Genomic DNA, 16,248 nt, shown 5'->3' on the forward strand with positions numbered 1-16,248 from the left:
TGATCCATTATGATTGCTTCTTCAGCAGAATATATAATATTAAAAAACTTCTGTTTGTTTAAACTTTTTGTATGTGCCAAATCTATCATATAATAATCTTTAATTACTTAATGACTTTGCAACATTGTAAATTTATAGATTGCAAATTTAAACGAGAAGTGATTATTTAGCTTTAGATACTGGTCTCATACGCAAACAGCTGTTTCTTCCCTATAATTTACAGCATAACCATCTTTGTAATACTGCTTTTTTGATGTCTAGACTTTGAAACAAGATGCTGCAGTAGAATTGATGCAACAGGATCTTGACCAGACAAATGAGGAGCTTGACAGACTGAACACAAACCATTTGGAGGAGAGATCTCAACTTATTCATGACCTACAGAGACATGAGAGAGAAATTGATAACCTGAAAGAAGTGCTAGTTGAAAAGGACAAGGAAATTTCTGTTCTCTCTTCAAGTATGACTGAATATTCTGAACAGATTACCATTCTGAAATGTCAAATCCAGAGCAAAGAGGCAGAACTACGAGAGATGGAAGAAGCCTTGTCAAAGGCTAATAGGGAAACTCACTTACTGAAAGAAGTACAAACAGTTGACATAAGAGATACAAGCATGAAGATTTCTGCGCTTTCTGAGCAGAATAATACAATGGCATTGGAGCTGGAGAAAGCTAAAGAGCTGAATGGAGCTAAAACTAAAGAAAATGAGGAACTAGTAAGGCAAGTCAGTGAGAGCAGCATAATTATTAAGGATCTGCGTTCTGAAATCAAGGCCAACAATATCACATACCATAATAAGCTCATGGAGTGTGAGTCACAGATTACTTTGCTGAAAGAACAAATGACTAAATCATCAGAAAAGTTACAAGAAATTGAAATAAAACACAAGGAAGAAACTGAATATTTGAAATCCCAGCTTGAGGAAAAAAACTCTTCAAAGGAAAAATTGAACAGTTTACTTAAAGAGAAGGAAAACAAAGAACAGACACTTGAAAATGAGTTAAAATCAGTTAAAGATTTTTACAACAAGCTAGTTTTGGAGGCTGCAAAAAAAGATGAAGAACTGTCTAAGTTATCTTTTCAGCTTACAGAACATATTGAACATCAAGAAACACTTAAGAAGGCTTTACGGGAGAAAGTAAATATTATTACTTCATTGGAACAACAACTTCAAGTTGCCCAGCAGCAGAATGAAGAGGCTAAGCTTACATTAATTGAAGAACTAAAAACCAAAGATATGCAGAGCAAAGAACTTAACAACCAACTAAATGAAATACAAAAAATTATGAATAAGATGGAAATAGAAGCACAAAACATTACTTCAGCTAATAAGCAGTTGCAGGCAGATCTTGAGGGGAAGGAAAAAGATTTGGCAGAGCAAATACAAGCTAAAGTAGATTTGAGAAATGCAGTAGAAGTTATGGAAAAAGAGAAGCAACAGCTTATAAGTGAAAATGAGAGTTTGTCTAAATTACTAGATACAAAGGAGTGTGAATTATTGTTGAGAACCCAGGCTATGGCAGCTATGGAGGACAAGTTATCTGTTAGTACTTTAGAGTACCAGAAAACTCTTTCAGAGCTAAGTGATGCTAAAGAGACATTAACAAAAAAGTGTGAGCAACTTTCAATATTTGCAAAGCAAAAAGAGAACTCTCTCACAGAGCAGGTGCTGGAGAAAACAAAGGAATATAATGTACTAATCAGTCAGTTGCGTGAACAAATACAGTTGCTTACCATCCAACTGAACAATGCTAAAGATGGAGAAATGGAAAAAGAAGGAATGTTAAATGACAAGTTGTCTGAATGCAATATGCTTGTCCAGAAACTCAGCCACAGTGGGGAAAAAATATTATCATTACAGAAACAGATTCAAGATATAACTCTGGATTGTGAAGGTACCAGCAGGTCTCTAGAAGAGAAAATCCTTCAGAATGCTTCCTTACTTAAGCAAGCAGAAGAAAATAAAATTGACATGGACAAGTTTAAGGATGAAAATATGAAATTAAGTCAGCAGGTGGAAGAGAGAGACTTGACTATTAAAAATCAAGGTGTAAAGGTTGAAAATTTTCAGAGACAGATTGCTGAGAAAATAGAAGAAAGTGCAAAGTTAAATACCCGGTTAGAGATACTTGGCAAAAAAGTGGAGATGCTAAAATATGAGAAGGAAGACCTTGCAGTTGCATGCAGCAGAAAGTCAAGTGATTGTGATATCCTCCAGTCTCAGCTCTTACAACACCAATCTGAACTTGTTTCAATAAAGAACAAAGCACATGAACTAACCTTAGAAACTGAAAAATTGAAAGTAGATCTTGAAATAGCTAATAAAACAGTGATAAAGAAATCAGATGAAATAGCTACTTTGACTTCTCATTTATCTCAGCAAGGTCATAATATTTTAGCTCTGAAGGACCAAATTGATAGCCTAATAATTGAGAAAGAAACATTAAAAATAAGTTTAGAAGAAAAGGAAGCTCTCCTTTCTCAAAAGGAGGTTTTGATTGAGGAGATGGGGGAAAATAAAGTGGCAGGAGAAGCAAGGTATTTGCAAATAATTTCTGATTTGCAAATTCAGATGCAGGTTTTGGGTTCTGAAACCAGTCAGACTAAGCAGACAATGCAAGAAAAAGAAAATGAATGTAGAAAGCAAGCCCAAGAATTAAAGCTGTTTAAAGATAAATCTGAAGAATCTGATATGCTTAGAGTTCAACTGTCTGAGAATATGGAGGTGCTTTCTGATCTTCAGTGTCAGCTTAAAACTATGACAGAAAAATCAGCAGAAATGAATGAATCAATTGTACAAAAAGACAAGTCTTTAAAGCAAAAAGTAGATGAATATGTTAATTTGAAAGCATATGTTTCTGAAATGAAAGAGAGTTCCTTTATGCAGCAGAAACAATTAGAGGTTTTGACTTCTGAAGTAGAACAATTAAAAGCAATAATTTTAGAGAAGGAATTGGTTGTCAGTAATACTACATTACTCAATGAGAAGCTGAAGATACAGCTTCAAGACAAAGAGAATGAATGTGAAGTGTTAAAGAAACAGGTAACAGATTTGGAAGAAGCAAAACTGAAACTAAAAAGAGAGGTAAATGATCAAAAGAGGGTCATAAATGATACTAATCAGTCTTTGGCAGAGAGAGAATCTTTTCTTGTGGAAAACACAAACCTCCGCAAGAAGCTAAGTGACAAAGCAAGCGAAGATGATGGAAAGCTAAAGTTGCTTACTCAGGTTCAGAGTCAGGTGCATGAACTGATGCAAGAATTAGAAAAGTCCAGACAGCAGTTGCAGGAGAAAGAAAGTGTTTTCATATCTTTGCAGGAAAAGTTTACAGCAGTGTGTGAACAAAGAACTGAACTTAATATAACACTCAGTAAAAAGGAAGAGAATATTACTGGACTCCTTCATTCCTTAAATGAAAAAGATGCTAGTATGCAGCTGGCAGAAAGCAATATTAGTGCTCTTACTAAGGAGATCAAGCTCCTTCAGGAGAAGCTAGAGAAAAGTGATACAGCCTTAAAAAATGTCGCTAGTGTTTTGCAGGAGAAAGATGAAAACTTTGCCATAAACCAGAAGAAAATTGATTCTTTGACAGTTGAACTGTTCTCTATAAAAACAGAGCACCAGAAAGCACTGGACCAGATAAATATCTTCAAGCAAGATGCACAGCAAAAAGAGCTAACTTTACAAAATCTGCAACTGAATTGTACTGAACAGGCTAAAAATGTTGAATTATTAAAGTCTGAGCTAAACAACATAAATTCCAAATCCTCTCAAGACTGCCATGACCATACACTTTTAATAGACAGTCTGCAAAAACAGGTAACTTCTTTAGAGAGGGAGAAAGTTCTCAGACAAGTAAATGCAGAAAAACTGATGGTAGAAAACAGAGAACTTATTGCATGCCAAAGTCTGTTACAACAAAAATTAGAAAAACTGCAAGAAATTAATGAAAAACTAGAAGCCAGTGAAAATTATTCCAGAATGCAGATAGATGCTGTCAAACTACAGATGAAGACTGAAAAAGAGCAGTTACAAATTCAGGTTAGTGCGAAGGGTGAAGAGGTCTCTGAATTAAAGCTTAAAGTTGGAAAGTTAGAACAAAGTGTACTTGAGTCTGAAAACAAATGGGTGACAGAACTTGATAGGGAAATTCAGCAAAATTCATTTCTTAATGAGAAGGTTAGGAATTTAGAGAGTGAAATTAAATCAAAAGATGGTAAAATCCACTTTTTACAACAAGAGCTGGATCTTATGAAAGAGGAGTTAACCAAAAACCTATCAGCATTATATAGCACTAGGCTTTTCTGCAAAGAACAGGATGCAAACACTCCAAATGCTAATTATCAAGTAACTGATAGTAAAATTAAATGGGAAAAATTCTCCAGCATGGTATCCACCATTCTGAGCAAAGAAGTAGAAGGAGAGGGATTGCAGCTGGCTCTTTTAGAAAAGAATAAAGAAATAGATATCTTGAAGAAGAAATTACAAAATTTGCAGTCACTAGAGAAAACAAAGGTGTTGCTACAGAATGATCTTGAAAAGGTGAAGGGCACCTATCAATCTGAAATTGAATGTTTGTCTCAGGAATTGGTTGCTGTCAAAGAGACAGCTCAAAAACAACAATCTCTTTTGGAAGGAAGAGAAGAATTGTTTGCAGAATTGAACAAACAGATTAATTTTCTTCAGAACCAGATAGATAAGTCCAAAGAAGAGCTCAAAACCAGTTCTGAGAATTTAAGCGCTGACCGTAAAAAAATAGTGAGTCTCTTAGCAGAAATGGAGAAAAAAGACCACCTCATAGAAAATTTAACTTCTCAGACAAAGCAACAGAAGGATTTAATTTCTGCGCTAAGTCAGCAGCTGAAAGAGAAGGATTGTTCCGTTACTCAGGTCATGGAATCCTTGTCTAATGAAATGATGAAGTTTTCTGAAGAGAGAAATGTATTAAACAGTAAACTGCAGCAACTTGAATCTGATCGAAATAGTTCTATACAAGAGCTAAATCAAGTGTCCCAGCAACTTGAGAATTATAAAAAAGAAGTGGAACGTAATCAGGTTATATTAAGCCACAAAGAAGCTGCATTTAAAGATTTAATGAATGAAAAAGAACAGATGCAGTTTAGTCTTGAGAAACTGGGTAAGGAGAAAGAGAACTTGAAAAAGAAACTTCAAGCAGCATTGTTGATAAGAAAAGACCTAATGCAAAAAATTGCAAATATTGAAAGCAGTACACAGGAGGAAATAGAAAAAGAACATAAAAAAACAGAGGAACTGTTGAAGAGGATTGATGAGTTAACACAGCAGATGAAACTTGTTCAGACGCAAAATAGAGATCTGGAATCCCACCTTGAAACTCTGAAGCAACAGCTTTTAGAGAAAGATGCCAAAATAAATAAAATGAGTGAGACACTTTCTGCCGAAGTGTCTAATTTAGAGCACCTTCAAAACTATGTTGCAAAGTTGGAAAATGACATTGCTGTAAAAGAAAAAGAATCTGAGCAAAATCTAAAGTCTATGGAGGACAAAGACACACTGCTAGCTCACATGCAGTCTGTGCTTAATGAGAAAGAAAAAGCATATGGAGAAGAATGTTCTCAATTTATCTTGACTATTGAAAATCTCAAGGCTGAAATTGTAAAGAAGGATGAATTTTTGAATAATATCAATTTGGTAGAACCTTGTTTAAATGCTGGAGATGCTAAGAATTTTGTGGGCCTTAATAGTGAAGTTAGTCAACTAAGTCAATTAGAAAGAGAGAGAGACATCCTACACAAGAAACTTCAGGCATCACTTTTGGCCAGGGAAGAGGATGTTAAGAAATTTCAGAAAGAAAAGGAAGAGCACTTTAAACTTGGCACTGATTTGAGTGAACAAAATAATGACTTTGAACTCCTCAGGAAGGAGCACAAAACACTTCAAGAAGTTCATCAAAGAAAGGGAGAAGAATTTGACTGTAATCAGTTGCTAGTATGTTCTCCAGAGAAAGAGTTGGAGATTCATGTGGCAGCACTTCAAGAAAAGGAAACTACTGATCCAAATGGGTTGGAATCAGATGAACCTAAAAATAAGACTCAGGCTGTGTTAGAGGAGTCGCAGCAGACAGTTGGAATGACAAGAGAAGAGACTGAGTTGGAAAAACTAATTGATAACCAGGTGAAACTTCAAGAAGAAACAAAAATGTTAAAGGATGAAGTAAGAAAGACATCATTTGAACTTGATGACAAAATAGAAGAGATGATAAACCTGCAGGACTCGGTGAGTCAAATGGAACAGCCTGATAAACATCACAAAGACTGCATGTTGGATGAAATAAATCAACTGCAGAAAAAGTTGGACATTTATGATACAGAGGCACTACACATTAAGACTACAGTTGAATTTAGGGATAAAGAAAAGGAAGCTCTCTGTAAAAGGGGTGAAGATTACAAGGCAAGCAAGGAGGAAATTGAAAAACTGAAGATTAACCTCCAACAAGCAAACAAACTATTTGTAGAAAAGAATAAGGGAATTAAGGAGCTGATTTGTGTTCTGATGGATTTCAAAGATAAGTTTGATCAGGAAAAAGGAAAGCTAAAAGAAACTGTACAGTTACAGCTCAGGTGGCAAGAAAACCAGGAAGAATCTCAGTATTTTAAAAAGGCATTTGAAGCAATAGAAAGAGAGAGAGAAGAGCTCATCACTAATTTAGGGAAGGCCAATGCAGAACTAGTAGATATGAAAATGGAGCTAAAACATTTCAGTGAAGAAAACAAAAAACTTATGGTGGAGTTAGATATACTACATGAGAAGTCTCTACCAACCTCTGAAGCAAGGGATATGGTATCATGTAAGAAAGTTAAAGAAAATTATAGTGACGAGGATCTGGTGCTGGCACACTCAGAAACTAACTTGCTGCAGTCAAGGCTCCAAGGCAAAGACATCTGTGTTCAGTCACTACAGAAGGATTATTCCAGAAGAGCGAAGGTAGTAGAAGAAAGAAATTATGAAATTCAGAAACTAACCAAAAGGAGTCAGGAACAGGCAGGGAAAAATATAACTGTGATTGATCCTGTGTTGCAAAAGCAAAAGACTGTTGCACAGGAACAATCCAGAGAACATCTCCACAGGAAGCTACAAGCAGCTTTAATATCACGTAAGGAAGCTCTGAAAGAAAATAAATGTTTAAAAGGTCGGATTGATGAACTGATGTTGGAAAAAGAAGAATTGACCAGTAAGTCACGTACCCTTGAATGCTTGTTGTCTGAGCTTGGCAAAGAAAAACAAAACTCAGATGCTAGTTCTTCACTGAGTACAGAAGAAACCCTTGCTTTTGAAAATGCTAGACTATTAACTGAAAATGAAAACTTAACTGCTGCATGTGAAAGTCTTAAATCTACTATGGAGACTATAGTTCAGGAAAAGGAAGCTTTTTCCTTCCAACTAAGTACTTTGAAAGATTCTCAGACAGTTGAATTAACAGGATGGAAAGCTAAACACAGTGAATTAAAACAAGATTACGAGTCACTTCTGCAGGCCTATGAGAGCATAAGTAGTAAAATAGCAGAAATGAGGCAAATTATTGATCTCACTAGAAAAGAAAAGCAAGAAGCTATTCAGAGATTTGCTGAGAGAGAACGTGAAAAACAGGAATTGGAGAAGCAACTTTATGAAGCCGTTGATGAAACTGAAGCTATAAAGAATAAATTGCAGCAACTTGCTAAATCTAAACAAAGTACAATTGATGAATTACAGAGTAAATTAGAAAGGCAGACATTTGAACATGAGGCAAGAATGGAAGAACTTCAGCAGCGTCTTCATGAATTCATTCTGCAGAACAGACAGCTAATGGAGGAAAATGAGCAGCTGAAACAAACTTCTGAGAACCTGAAGCAGGCTTTAGAAAAAATTCAGTATGAAAATGAAGTCCTTCATAATGATATCAGTGCAACTAAATCAGACCAAGTGCAAATGGAATTGAACGAGGCTGATATGCAGTCTAAAATTACTGATGCTTTACATGAGAGAGAATCATTATTAAGGCAAGTAAGTATGTTAAATGATGACATTTCAGGGAAAGAACTAAATATGCTTGCCTTAGCGCAAGAAAGAAGTTTGCTTTCAGAAAAAGTAAAAGAAACTGAAGAATCTTTGGAGCAGAAAAAGAGGTCGCTATCAAAGCTGGAAAACGAATGTGGAAATCTTAAACAAGAAATTGTTATCTTGAATGAAAGAGTTAAAATTTTAGAAGATGACAAGTGCCTCTTACAGGAGGAACTTGAAAATGTACAAGAAATGTCTTTCAAAGTTAAAAATGAGCGAGAATTTCTGGAGACAGAATTGCTCAACCATACCAAGAAGGTGGATCAACTGACAGACAGACTGAAATCTGCGCAGGTGCAGAATAGCTTCCTGCTCCAACAGTTGGAAGATGTAAAGGCAAAGAACTGCAATCTCATTAGAGAGCAAGAAGAACAGCAGTTGAATATTGCAAAAGTATTTGAGGAGAAGGTGAAACATGCTCAGAGAGGCAATGATGGGACAAAAACCAAAACTAGAGAATTGAAAGAACTCTTGAAGGAAAAACAGCAAGAGATCAACCAGTTACAAAAAGATTCTATTAAATTCCAAGAACTGATTCTAGACTTGGAGCGATCTGTGAAACTATCAGAGTCAAAGAATGACGAATTTGAGAAAGATTTAAATAATGCAACAGAAGAGCGTGCCAAATTAAATGAACAAATATACAGTCTAAATGATAAGCTTTCTTCCCAGAAGAATTTGTTAGATCAGTCAAAGAGCGACTTGGACAGGGTTTCAGCTGAGAATTTAATTTGGAAAAGAGAAGTTCAGAAGAAAGAAGATCAGCTACAAAATCAGAGGCAAGAATATGAGAAAGAATTAGAGCTTAGCCTTCAGCAGCTAAAGACAGTGCACAAGAGAGAGTGGTTGAACCTTGAAGAAAAATACAGCGCACTTCAGCGAGAGAAAGACAAGGTAGATGGTGAACTTCATCGTTTGCAAAAGAAAGTCTATGTTACAGACTTCTTGTTTAGAAAGGTTCAAGCAGATTTCAATGCAACTATAGCCAAATTATCCGCTTTTGCAAATTGCACAGCTTCTCTTCCAAATGACTGGGGCCAGGTGATCAGTGAAATAAAAACCTTGGAAAAACAGTTCAAAGAGGTAATCCAAAATAAAGAGAAACAGGTAGTAGAGAGTTACCTAGAAATACAGTCTTTACAAAGTGATACAAAGGAGAAAATGGATCCGATTCAGGAACTGAATACTACGTTCTCTGTGTTAGAAGAATCAAAGAATGAAGTGTACTCAAGGCAGAAATCTTTAGATCCCCAAAATTACAATGAACTGTGCAGAATAAAAAAAGAAAATGAGATTCTTCTCAACCAACAGCAAAAATTGGGTACCATACTTCAATCAAAAGAAGCAGCTTTACATGAGTTGCTTAAAGAAAATAATTCTCTTAACCATCTTCTAGAGAATAGTAGAGATGCAGGAAGGCAAATAAAAGTGTTGGAAAGTAATTTTGCTAGAAAAGAACAGGAGTTGCAACAAATTCTGTTGGAAAAAGAAAAGATCCAAGTGGAACTGGAAAAACAGATTGCCATTTCTCAACAAATGAAAATAAGGCTGAACAACAAAGATACAGAAATATCTCTACTGGTATCATCTAAGGGTGGGGAGATTTCTGGATATCTCACGCAGATACAGACTCAACATGGAAAACAAATCAATGAATACGAGCAGCAGTTAAATTCTTTGCAAATAAAAGCACAGCAATCTGAAGAAGCCTGTCAGAAGATGGAAAATGAATTGAAAAATCTGCAGCTGAAAGCTGATAAAACTGCTAAAGATAAGACCGAAATTGCCAATGAAATTGATGCCTTAAGAAAATCAATGTCATCTCTTCAGAATGACAGGGATGTTCTCTTTTCTAAATACAAAGATCTGGAATATCAGCACGAAAACATTTTAAGTCAGAGAGATGTTCTCTTCACTGGTATTGGCAACTGTGACAGTGATTTGAAACAAGAAATAAGGAAGCATCTGAATCGGATAGATGATCTTCATTCTGAAAATGCAAAGCTAAGTGCACAGTTAATAAAATGTAGGGAAGACTTTAACCAGGTTTTATCTCTGAAAGATCATCAGTTGAAAGAATTGCTTAAACAGAAATTGGATTGCATGAAGGACTTTGAACAGGAGAAATTGAAACTTCAGAAACAAATCACAGAAATGCAGCTGACTAATAATTTGCAAAAGGAGAGTACAACATCTTTAGAACATGAGAATCAAATATTAATATCCAAAATAAATGAACTGGAGTCTCTAGTCGCATCACTAAACAAAGAAAAACTCGTTTCTGAAACTAGAGAAAAACACCAGATGAGGGAGAGTGATCAGAAAATAGAACTGGCAGTCAATGCACAACATGGAGAAAAGCTTCAAGACATATTTAAAAAAATCCAGAAATTAGGTAAATTCCCCAAATCTTCAGAGGGTAAAGACAGTAAGTCAGTTTTGACATCTGAATGGGGAAATGAAACTGATACATCTCCAGAGAAGAGGTTGGTAGACCTTCAATGTCAGAATAAACAGCTGAGATCCCAGACTGAGTCATTTGCAAAAGCGATGGCTTCTTTACAGGATGATAGAGACAGATTAATAGAGGATTTCAAAATACTTCAGAATAAATATGAATCTGAACTCAAAACTGAAAAAAAGAGAGGAGATGAACTTGTAACAAAACTGAATGACTTCACATTGCAAATTGTGAATGTACTAAAAGAAAATGATATTTTGAGCCAAGAGCTTCACACTGCTAAAAACAAGGTCACTCTGGATCAGGTTATTAGTGAAATTGAAAATCTCTGTGAGGAAGTAAGTAGCCAAGACCTTGAGATTTCTACACTCACGTCTGAGAATAAGAAGCATATTCAGCAAATTGAAGCCTTTTCCAAAGCCATGTCTTGTCTTCAGGATGAACGAGACAGATTGTTGCAGGAGCTCAGCAAACTGAAGGTAGTTCATAAAGCTAAGCATGGCACAGCTTCATTTCCCATTGCCTCTGACAACATCAGTGAAATAAGAAAGGAGATATGGCTTAGAAGGGACAGTAAGTGGGTCAGGGGAACTCCCCTGCATATGAGGCAAGGGAATGAATGACAGTGGGGAGTGATGGGAGGCAATACAGATGGTGGGGGGAGAACTGTTGTCTTTTATGGACATATTGCATGTAGGTTGGGAAATGAGGTTGGTTAAGGTGGAAGAAGGCAAGAAGGAGCATTCTCTTTGGTCAGAGGCCAGGGGAGCTGAAGTAGGCAGGGAAGGATGGACTGGTTTTTAATACTTTTTTCCCCCTCCGTGGGCAGGGTACAGGAGAGAAGGGGGCATAGTTTGTTCTTATGTTAGGATTTTATTCTATTTCTGCAATTCATTTTCCATTTTATTGTAATCTGCCCAGAGCCTTTTGAACTCAGATTTTAATTTTTTTTTTTAATTCTTTTGTTTTAAGAGTAATTTAGAAATGTGCTTAAGAGTAATTTGGAAACATTCCATATGGATACATTCTCTCAAGTTGTTTGGAAACATTTCAGATGGATAGGGAGAAATATGTTGTGTAAAGTTCAAGGACAAGTGCAAGAATTTACTCTCTACTTTATATGCTTTTATGGATTGCAAAGTTTCCGTTTGGTAGTCTAGCTAAACATTAAGGAAGTATAGGTGAAATAGAGAAAGCACATTTAAAATCAGATTGAGAACTTTGGTTTCTGCAGACCTGAAGAAACAGGAGAGAATGAAAAGAACCCATAATTCTTAATGCAGTTTTGATACTAACAGGGTTTTTAGTATGATCCAGATTTTATTCTAATTCATTACATCTTTTTTTCATGTAGGCTAAAGAAGGAGCCAGTCTAGCAACAGTTGAAATGTCCAAACTAAAGAACAAGGTAGATGACCTGGAGAGAGCTTTGCATCAAACCAAAGCTTTTCAAGCAGAAACTGAGAAAGAGATTGCATCATACAAAAATGAATTGGTTGGATTAAGGTAAAAATATTAAACAAAGCGTGTTGCTAGTGTAGAAGCATCTTCAGTAGAATACACAACACAAAATGAAACATCCCTTTAGAACTATCTGAAGTAGAAACGAAGGGTTATAGTTCACCTAAAATTTCCATCAAAACGTTTTCATTATGTGTGAACTCTACTTTAGAACTTTTGTATTAGTAATAATAATAAACTTCGTTTCTTTATATAGCTATCTCTATCTCTACATAATAGACTTTAGGCTTACTTGTGAGCTGAATTTCTGTTTTGGTGGTTTTGGTATACAAAATTTTAATTTAACTACTTTCTTCTTTAATTTGACTACTGCAATTAAAAGTTGCATAACCATGATAACTTTCACTGCCTGGTTAGAATCTTTTATTCTATTTAGCCTTTGTGCAAACAGGGTACATGCAGTATTTTTTCAAAGCCTTGTTCTCGGCATTTTAAAACAAAGTTCTGGGGAAAATGGAGTATTAAGGTGAAGTCTTAGATGCTGATCTTTGTCGATATGGGTGTAGCTATGTAGAAATTCGTATGACATTTATTTCAAAATGCTAAGTAGCTCAGCTTTATTTTCTTCCATATTGACGTGTATGTAGTTATGATTTAACTCCTATTTTGTGTTTAGAATGGAAAAAAAACACCTGCTGACAGAATCCCAAGCACTACAAAATCAGTATCAGATGGCTATTAGAGAGAGAGACCGACAGATTGTAGAATTACAGAAGTCGCAACAAGATGCTATTGTTAAAGAATCGTCCAGCAGTAATCACCCAATCAAGGTAAAAGTGATTAAACACATTTAAATATAAACACTTTGGTCAGTTAACTTTTTTTTTTTAATTTGAAATTTTTTTCCCAAATGAGAACTGTTTAGTGGAACTATAATACCAGAGGGTGTGGGTAGTAACCAAGCATTTCATCTAATGGGTCCACATACATACAACACTTCCAGATATCACTCATTGGGAACCAGTTCACAATTGTGGAAAGGCTGTGGCTCCATCATCAAGGGGTGGGAGTGTGCACTCAGCCCAGAATGCCTTCAATTGGACCAGATAGAGTGGAGGAGTGCTTTTCACCCCATGCTTTGGGTATCTCAGCGGGTGAGTGATTTGATCAATGAAAATAACATTTATCTTGACCAATATTCTGACTACTGTCAATTTCCAGTTATTACCATGAAGAAATATGAAAATTTCTTAAAACTTATGACTATTGGATTGTGGCATAAGCAGAGAAGTGATAGAAGTTCCAATATATGATCTGATACAGGGATGTCAAAGATCTGGCTTGTGTAGCCCTATTATCTGGCTCTCAGCGCTGCCTGTGGGTCTTGGAGTTGCCACACAAGCAGCATGTGGGGTGTGCTAGATGTCCCCACATGCAGCATGCAGTGCCCGCTCCAGCTTGTGCCTCGAAGTGACTGAGCAGCTGCCATGTGCAGCACAGCCCCGGAGTGTCTGTTTCCTGCTCTGGGGCTCTAGCACCATGCCACATGTGGCATGCACTCTTGCTGCTCCAGGGCATGCACTGGATACGGAATACAGGGCTAAACTGTGGGTCCGATTGGCCCATGGACTGGCCCTGCACAACTCATCTGGCCCCATGGGCTGGGTGAGTTTAACACCCCTGATCTTATATATAGAACTTGTTCCACAGAGCAGTAGAAAAAATTGATTGGAAGTGGCCCTTTGCTGTTGGATTGGATAGGATGATGGAAGTGGTCCTCAAATACAGATTATTCAATTCATTATTAAAAGCAATATTGGGGAGTTTTTGTGAAAAGGGGTACAGTCTGCCTTAAATTAATATTTACAAACTAACTGTTTTTAAGCTTTGTTAAACTACATACAATATTACAAGTAAAATAATTTTACTTAAAAAAAATATGAATCCACTTTGCTCTTTGTTGGTTTTCAGAGTTGTTCTTTTTTTTAATTTTGCTCCACTTGTGTGCTTGAAGTTAATTATATCTCTCTGTGGCCAGTTCCTCTTTACAGATTCTTAATGTTGCAGTGTTTGTATTGTTTAGATTGTTTAAAACCACTTTCACTGAAACATTTAGACTAGCCTGTGAGAAGAAAATAACAACAGGATTGTCTTTGTCCATATGTAAAAAATGTAATGTTATGTAACAGTGACCTGAGTATGGGAATCTGATGCCCAAAAATGTCTTTTAGCTCTCCCAGCTATACACTTGGTCCAATAAAATATATTTCCCCAAAAGTCTTGCCTCTTATGTAATAGTTACCAATTCCTTTAGATTGAACCCTGTTTTGTTTTCTATTTGTTAACAAAGGCACTGGAAATGGCCACTCTAGTCAGAAGTGAAAACACCCCAGAGCAGGTGAAACAACTTTTAGCTGAGAGAAACCAGCTTCAGAATGAGCTGCAGCACTGTCTTCAGGAGATGCAGCAGAAAGATGTTACTTTCCAGCAGATCAATTCAAAGGTAAGAAGATACTATGATGACTCTGGATGTGGAGCACAAAGAATGTTAATATGCAAGTAATTTCATCTTCCTGAGTCTAGGAACAGTGTGACACCAACACATGGCATGTTTCTGTTACTTTCAGTTTTAGATTGCCTCACACAAATTGGCTCAGATTAGAACTGGCAAGCCAAATCATGGTTACTGTCTTTCCATGATAGCCCTTTTGGTTGGTTATTTGTCTGAGCCAGGGCTCCTTAGCCTTACAGTTCTTCATTGGGGAAGTTTAAACACCTCCTCCACGTTCCAAGCAAAAGGATTGCATTTAAGTTTGGAACAAAAGAAACTCCTGCACTGTAGTACAGAATTGGAGCCACATGAGACCAAATTTTCAAAATGCCTTAAGTGACATCCATTCATTGGCAGTTTAAGTTAAATAAATTTGTGCATGAGTTCAGAGCACAAAAAGGTTGCATGTTGATAAAGCATCTCTGAAAAGAAAATCCTTCGAACTCTTTTCATTTCCTTGTCTTAAAACTTGTCAGCCTGTGGCATTGTCATCTGGCTGTCACTTGATGCACTTATTTCAACTCGTGTATGATAGCTTTCAGCTATTACTCTTACCTCAGCAAATTATCCCTGTAAGAGAATTGGTAGATCTTGTTTTTAAAGACTAAATTGTTTCAGGTAATGCAGTCAACAGAGGAGAATGGTGCCCTGTCTGCCCAGTTGAAGACTATCTCCCAGACTCTAAGGGATAATCAGCTATGTTACACTGAGCTGCAAAATCGCTATTTCAAACTTGAGAGGGAATATCGGGCAATGCAAGTTGCTTCCTACCAAGATGCAGCTCAGGTAAAGTGAACAGAGCAAAGTGTCATATCTTGTTTTCGATCCCACCTTTCCCATTTCTATATTCATGCCCCAAACCGAGATGTTGAAGGGATCTGTAGTCTTTGGTAGTTTTCTAGTGCTTAATGACAAGGAAATAAATTGTTATAGTATTAGACTTTCATTACTTCATGAATCATGTTATAAAATAAGGAAGATAGCTTTTTTAGGTTTTCTTTCCCCTGTAGCTATATAAAGCAACATCTACTATCCTTTGGTTAATGTTCACAGATTTACTGGTTTTGTTTTTGTTTATGTTCCCTGTACTCCAGATATGTAATTTTAAAGGCAGTATAAGTCCCATATTTGTACTAAGGTATTACAGTTTTTTTCTTCCATTAAAGAGTAGGGTTTTTAAGATAATTGAAAAGTTATCTGCCAGATAATATTGATAAAAGTAGTGTGGAAGGAATTGTATACTTAGTCCTCAGAAGGAACTTGTTGTATCACTCAGTATCCCCAAGGGTCAGTCTCAGAACAAATACTGTCTTAATGGGCTTTGTTTAGCTAAAACTTAACTAACCAGGTGCATCTACATATGCAATTAATGCAGCGCAATAAATTCTGGAGCAGTTTGAGCCAGAGTCAACTGCTCCTGGGGGCAGTGTCTACATGTACACTTGGGACAGCAGCAGTTTGAACTGGGGAAGGTCTTCACTAAGTATGTTCAACTGAAGGATTTGCCATGGAGCATGTTAAGGAGATGTTAAGGAGCATGTTAAGGGATGATGCCAAGTTGTTTTTGGAGTGGAGGGATGCAGGAGCCTGGGTCTCTGAAGTTTGGGAAGGGGTAGACAAAGATTCTACCCCCTCCCTCCCCTCCTTCTTGCTCACTCCTCCCTCCCTTCCCCCTGCCGTGCTGCCTTCTGAT

At 36.6% G+C, this 16,248-nt stretch overlaps 1 protein-coding gene across 8 annotated transcripts in view; it reads left to right on the plus strand.

The window, feature by feature from the left end:
- LOC102374600 (golgin subfamily B member 1-like) overlaps window positions 1-16,248 on the plus strand; it is a 59,420-nt gene that overhangs the window by 36,771 nt on the left and 6,401 nt on the right. For all 8 annotated transcript variants that reach the window (XM_025196510.1, XM_025196556.1, XM_025196591.1 and 5 more), the window contains 5 exons: window positions 262-11,022; window positions 11,898-12,049; window positions 12,681-12,834; window positions 14,355-14,507; window positions 15,174-15,341. In XM_025196510.1, coding sequence (XP_025052295.1) covers window positions 262-11,022; window positions 11,898-12,049; window positions 12,681-12,834; window positions 14,355-14,507; window positions 15,174-15,341 — 11,388 coding nt within the window. The remainder of the gene's footprint in view (window positions 1-261; window positions 11,023-11,897; window positions 12,050-12,680; window positions 12,835-14,354; window positions 14,508-15,173; window positions 15,342-16,248) is intronic.

This window comes from Alligator sinensis, unplaced genomic scaffold (genome assembly GCF_000455745.1).
Source record: "Alligator sinensis unplaced genomic scaffold, ASM45574v1 scaffold442_1, whole genome shotgun sequence".
Taxonomy (NCBI): Eukaryota; Metazoa; Chordata; order Crocodylia; family Alligatoridae; genus Alligator; species Alligator sinensis.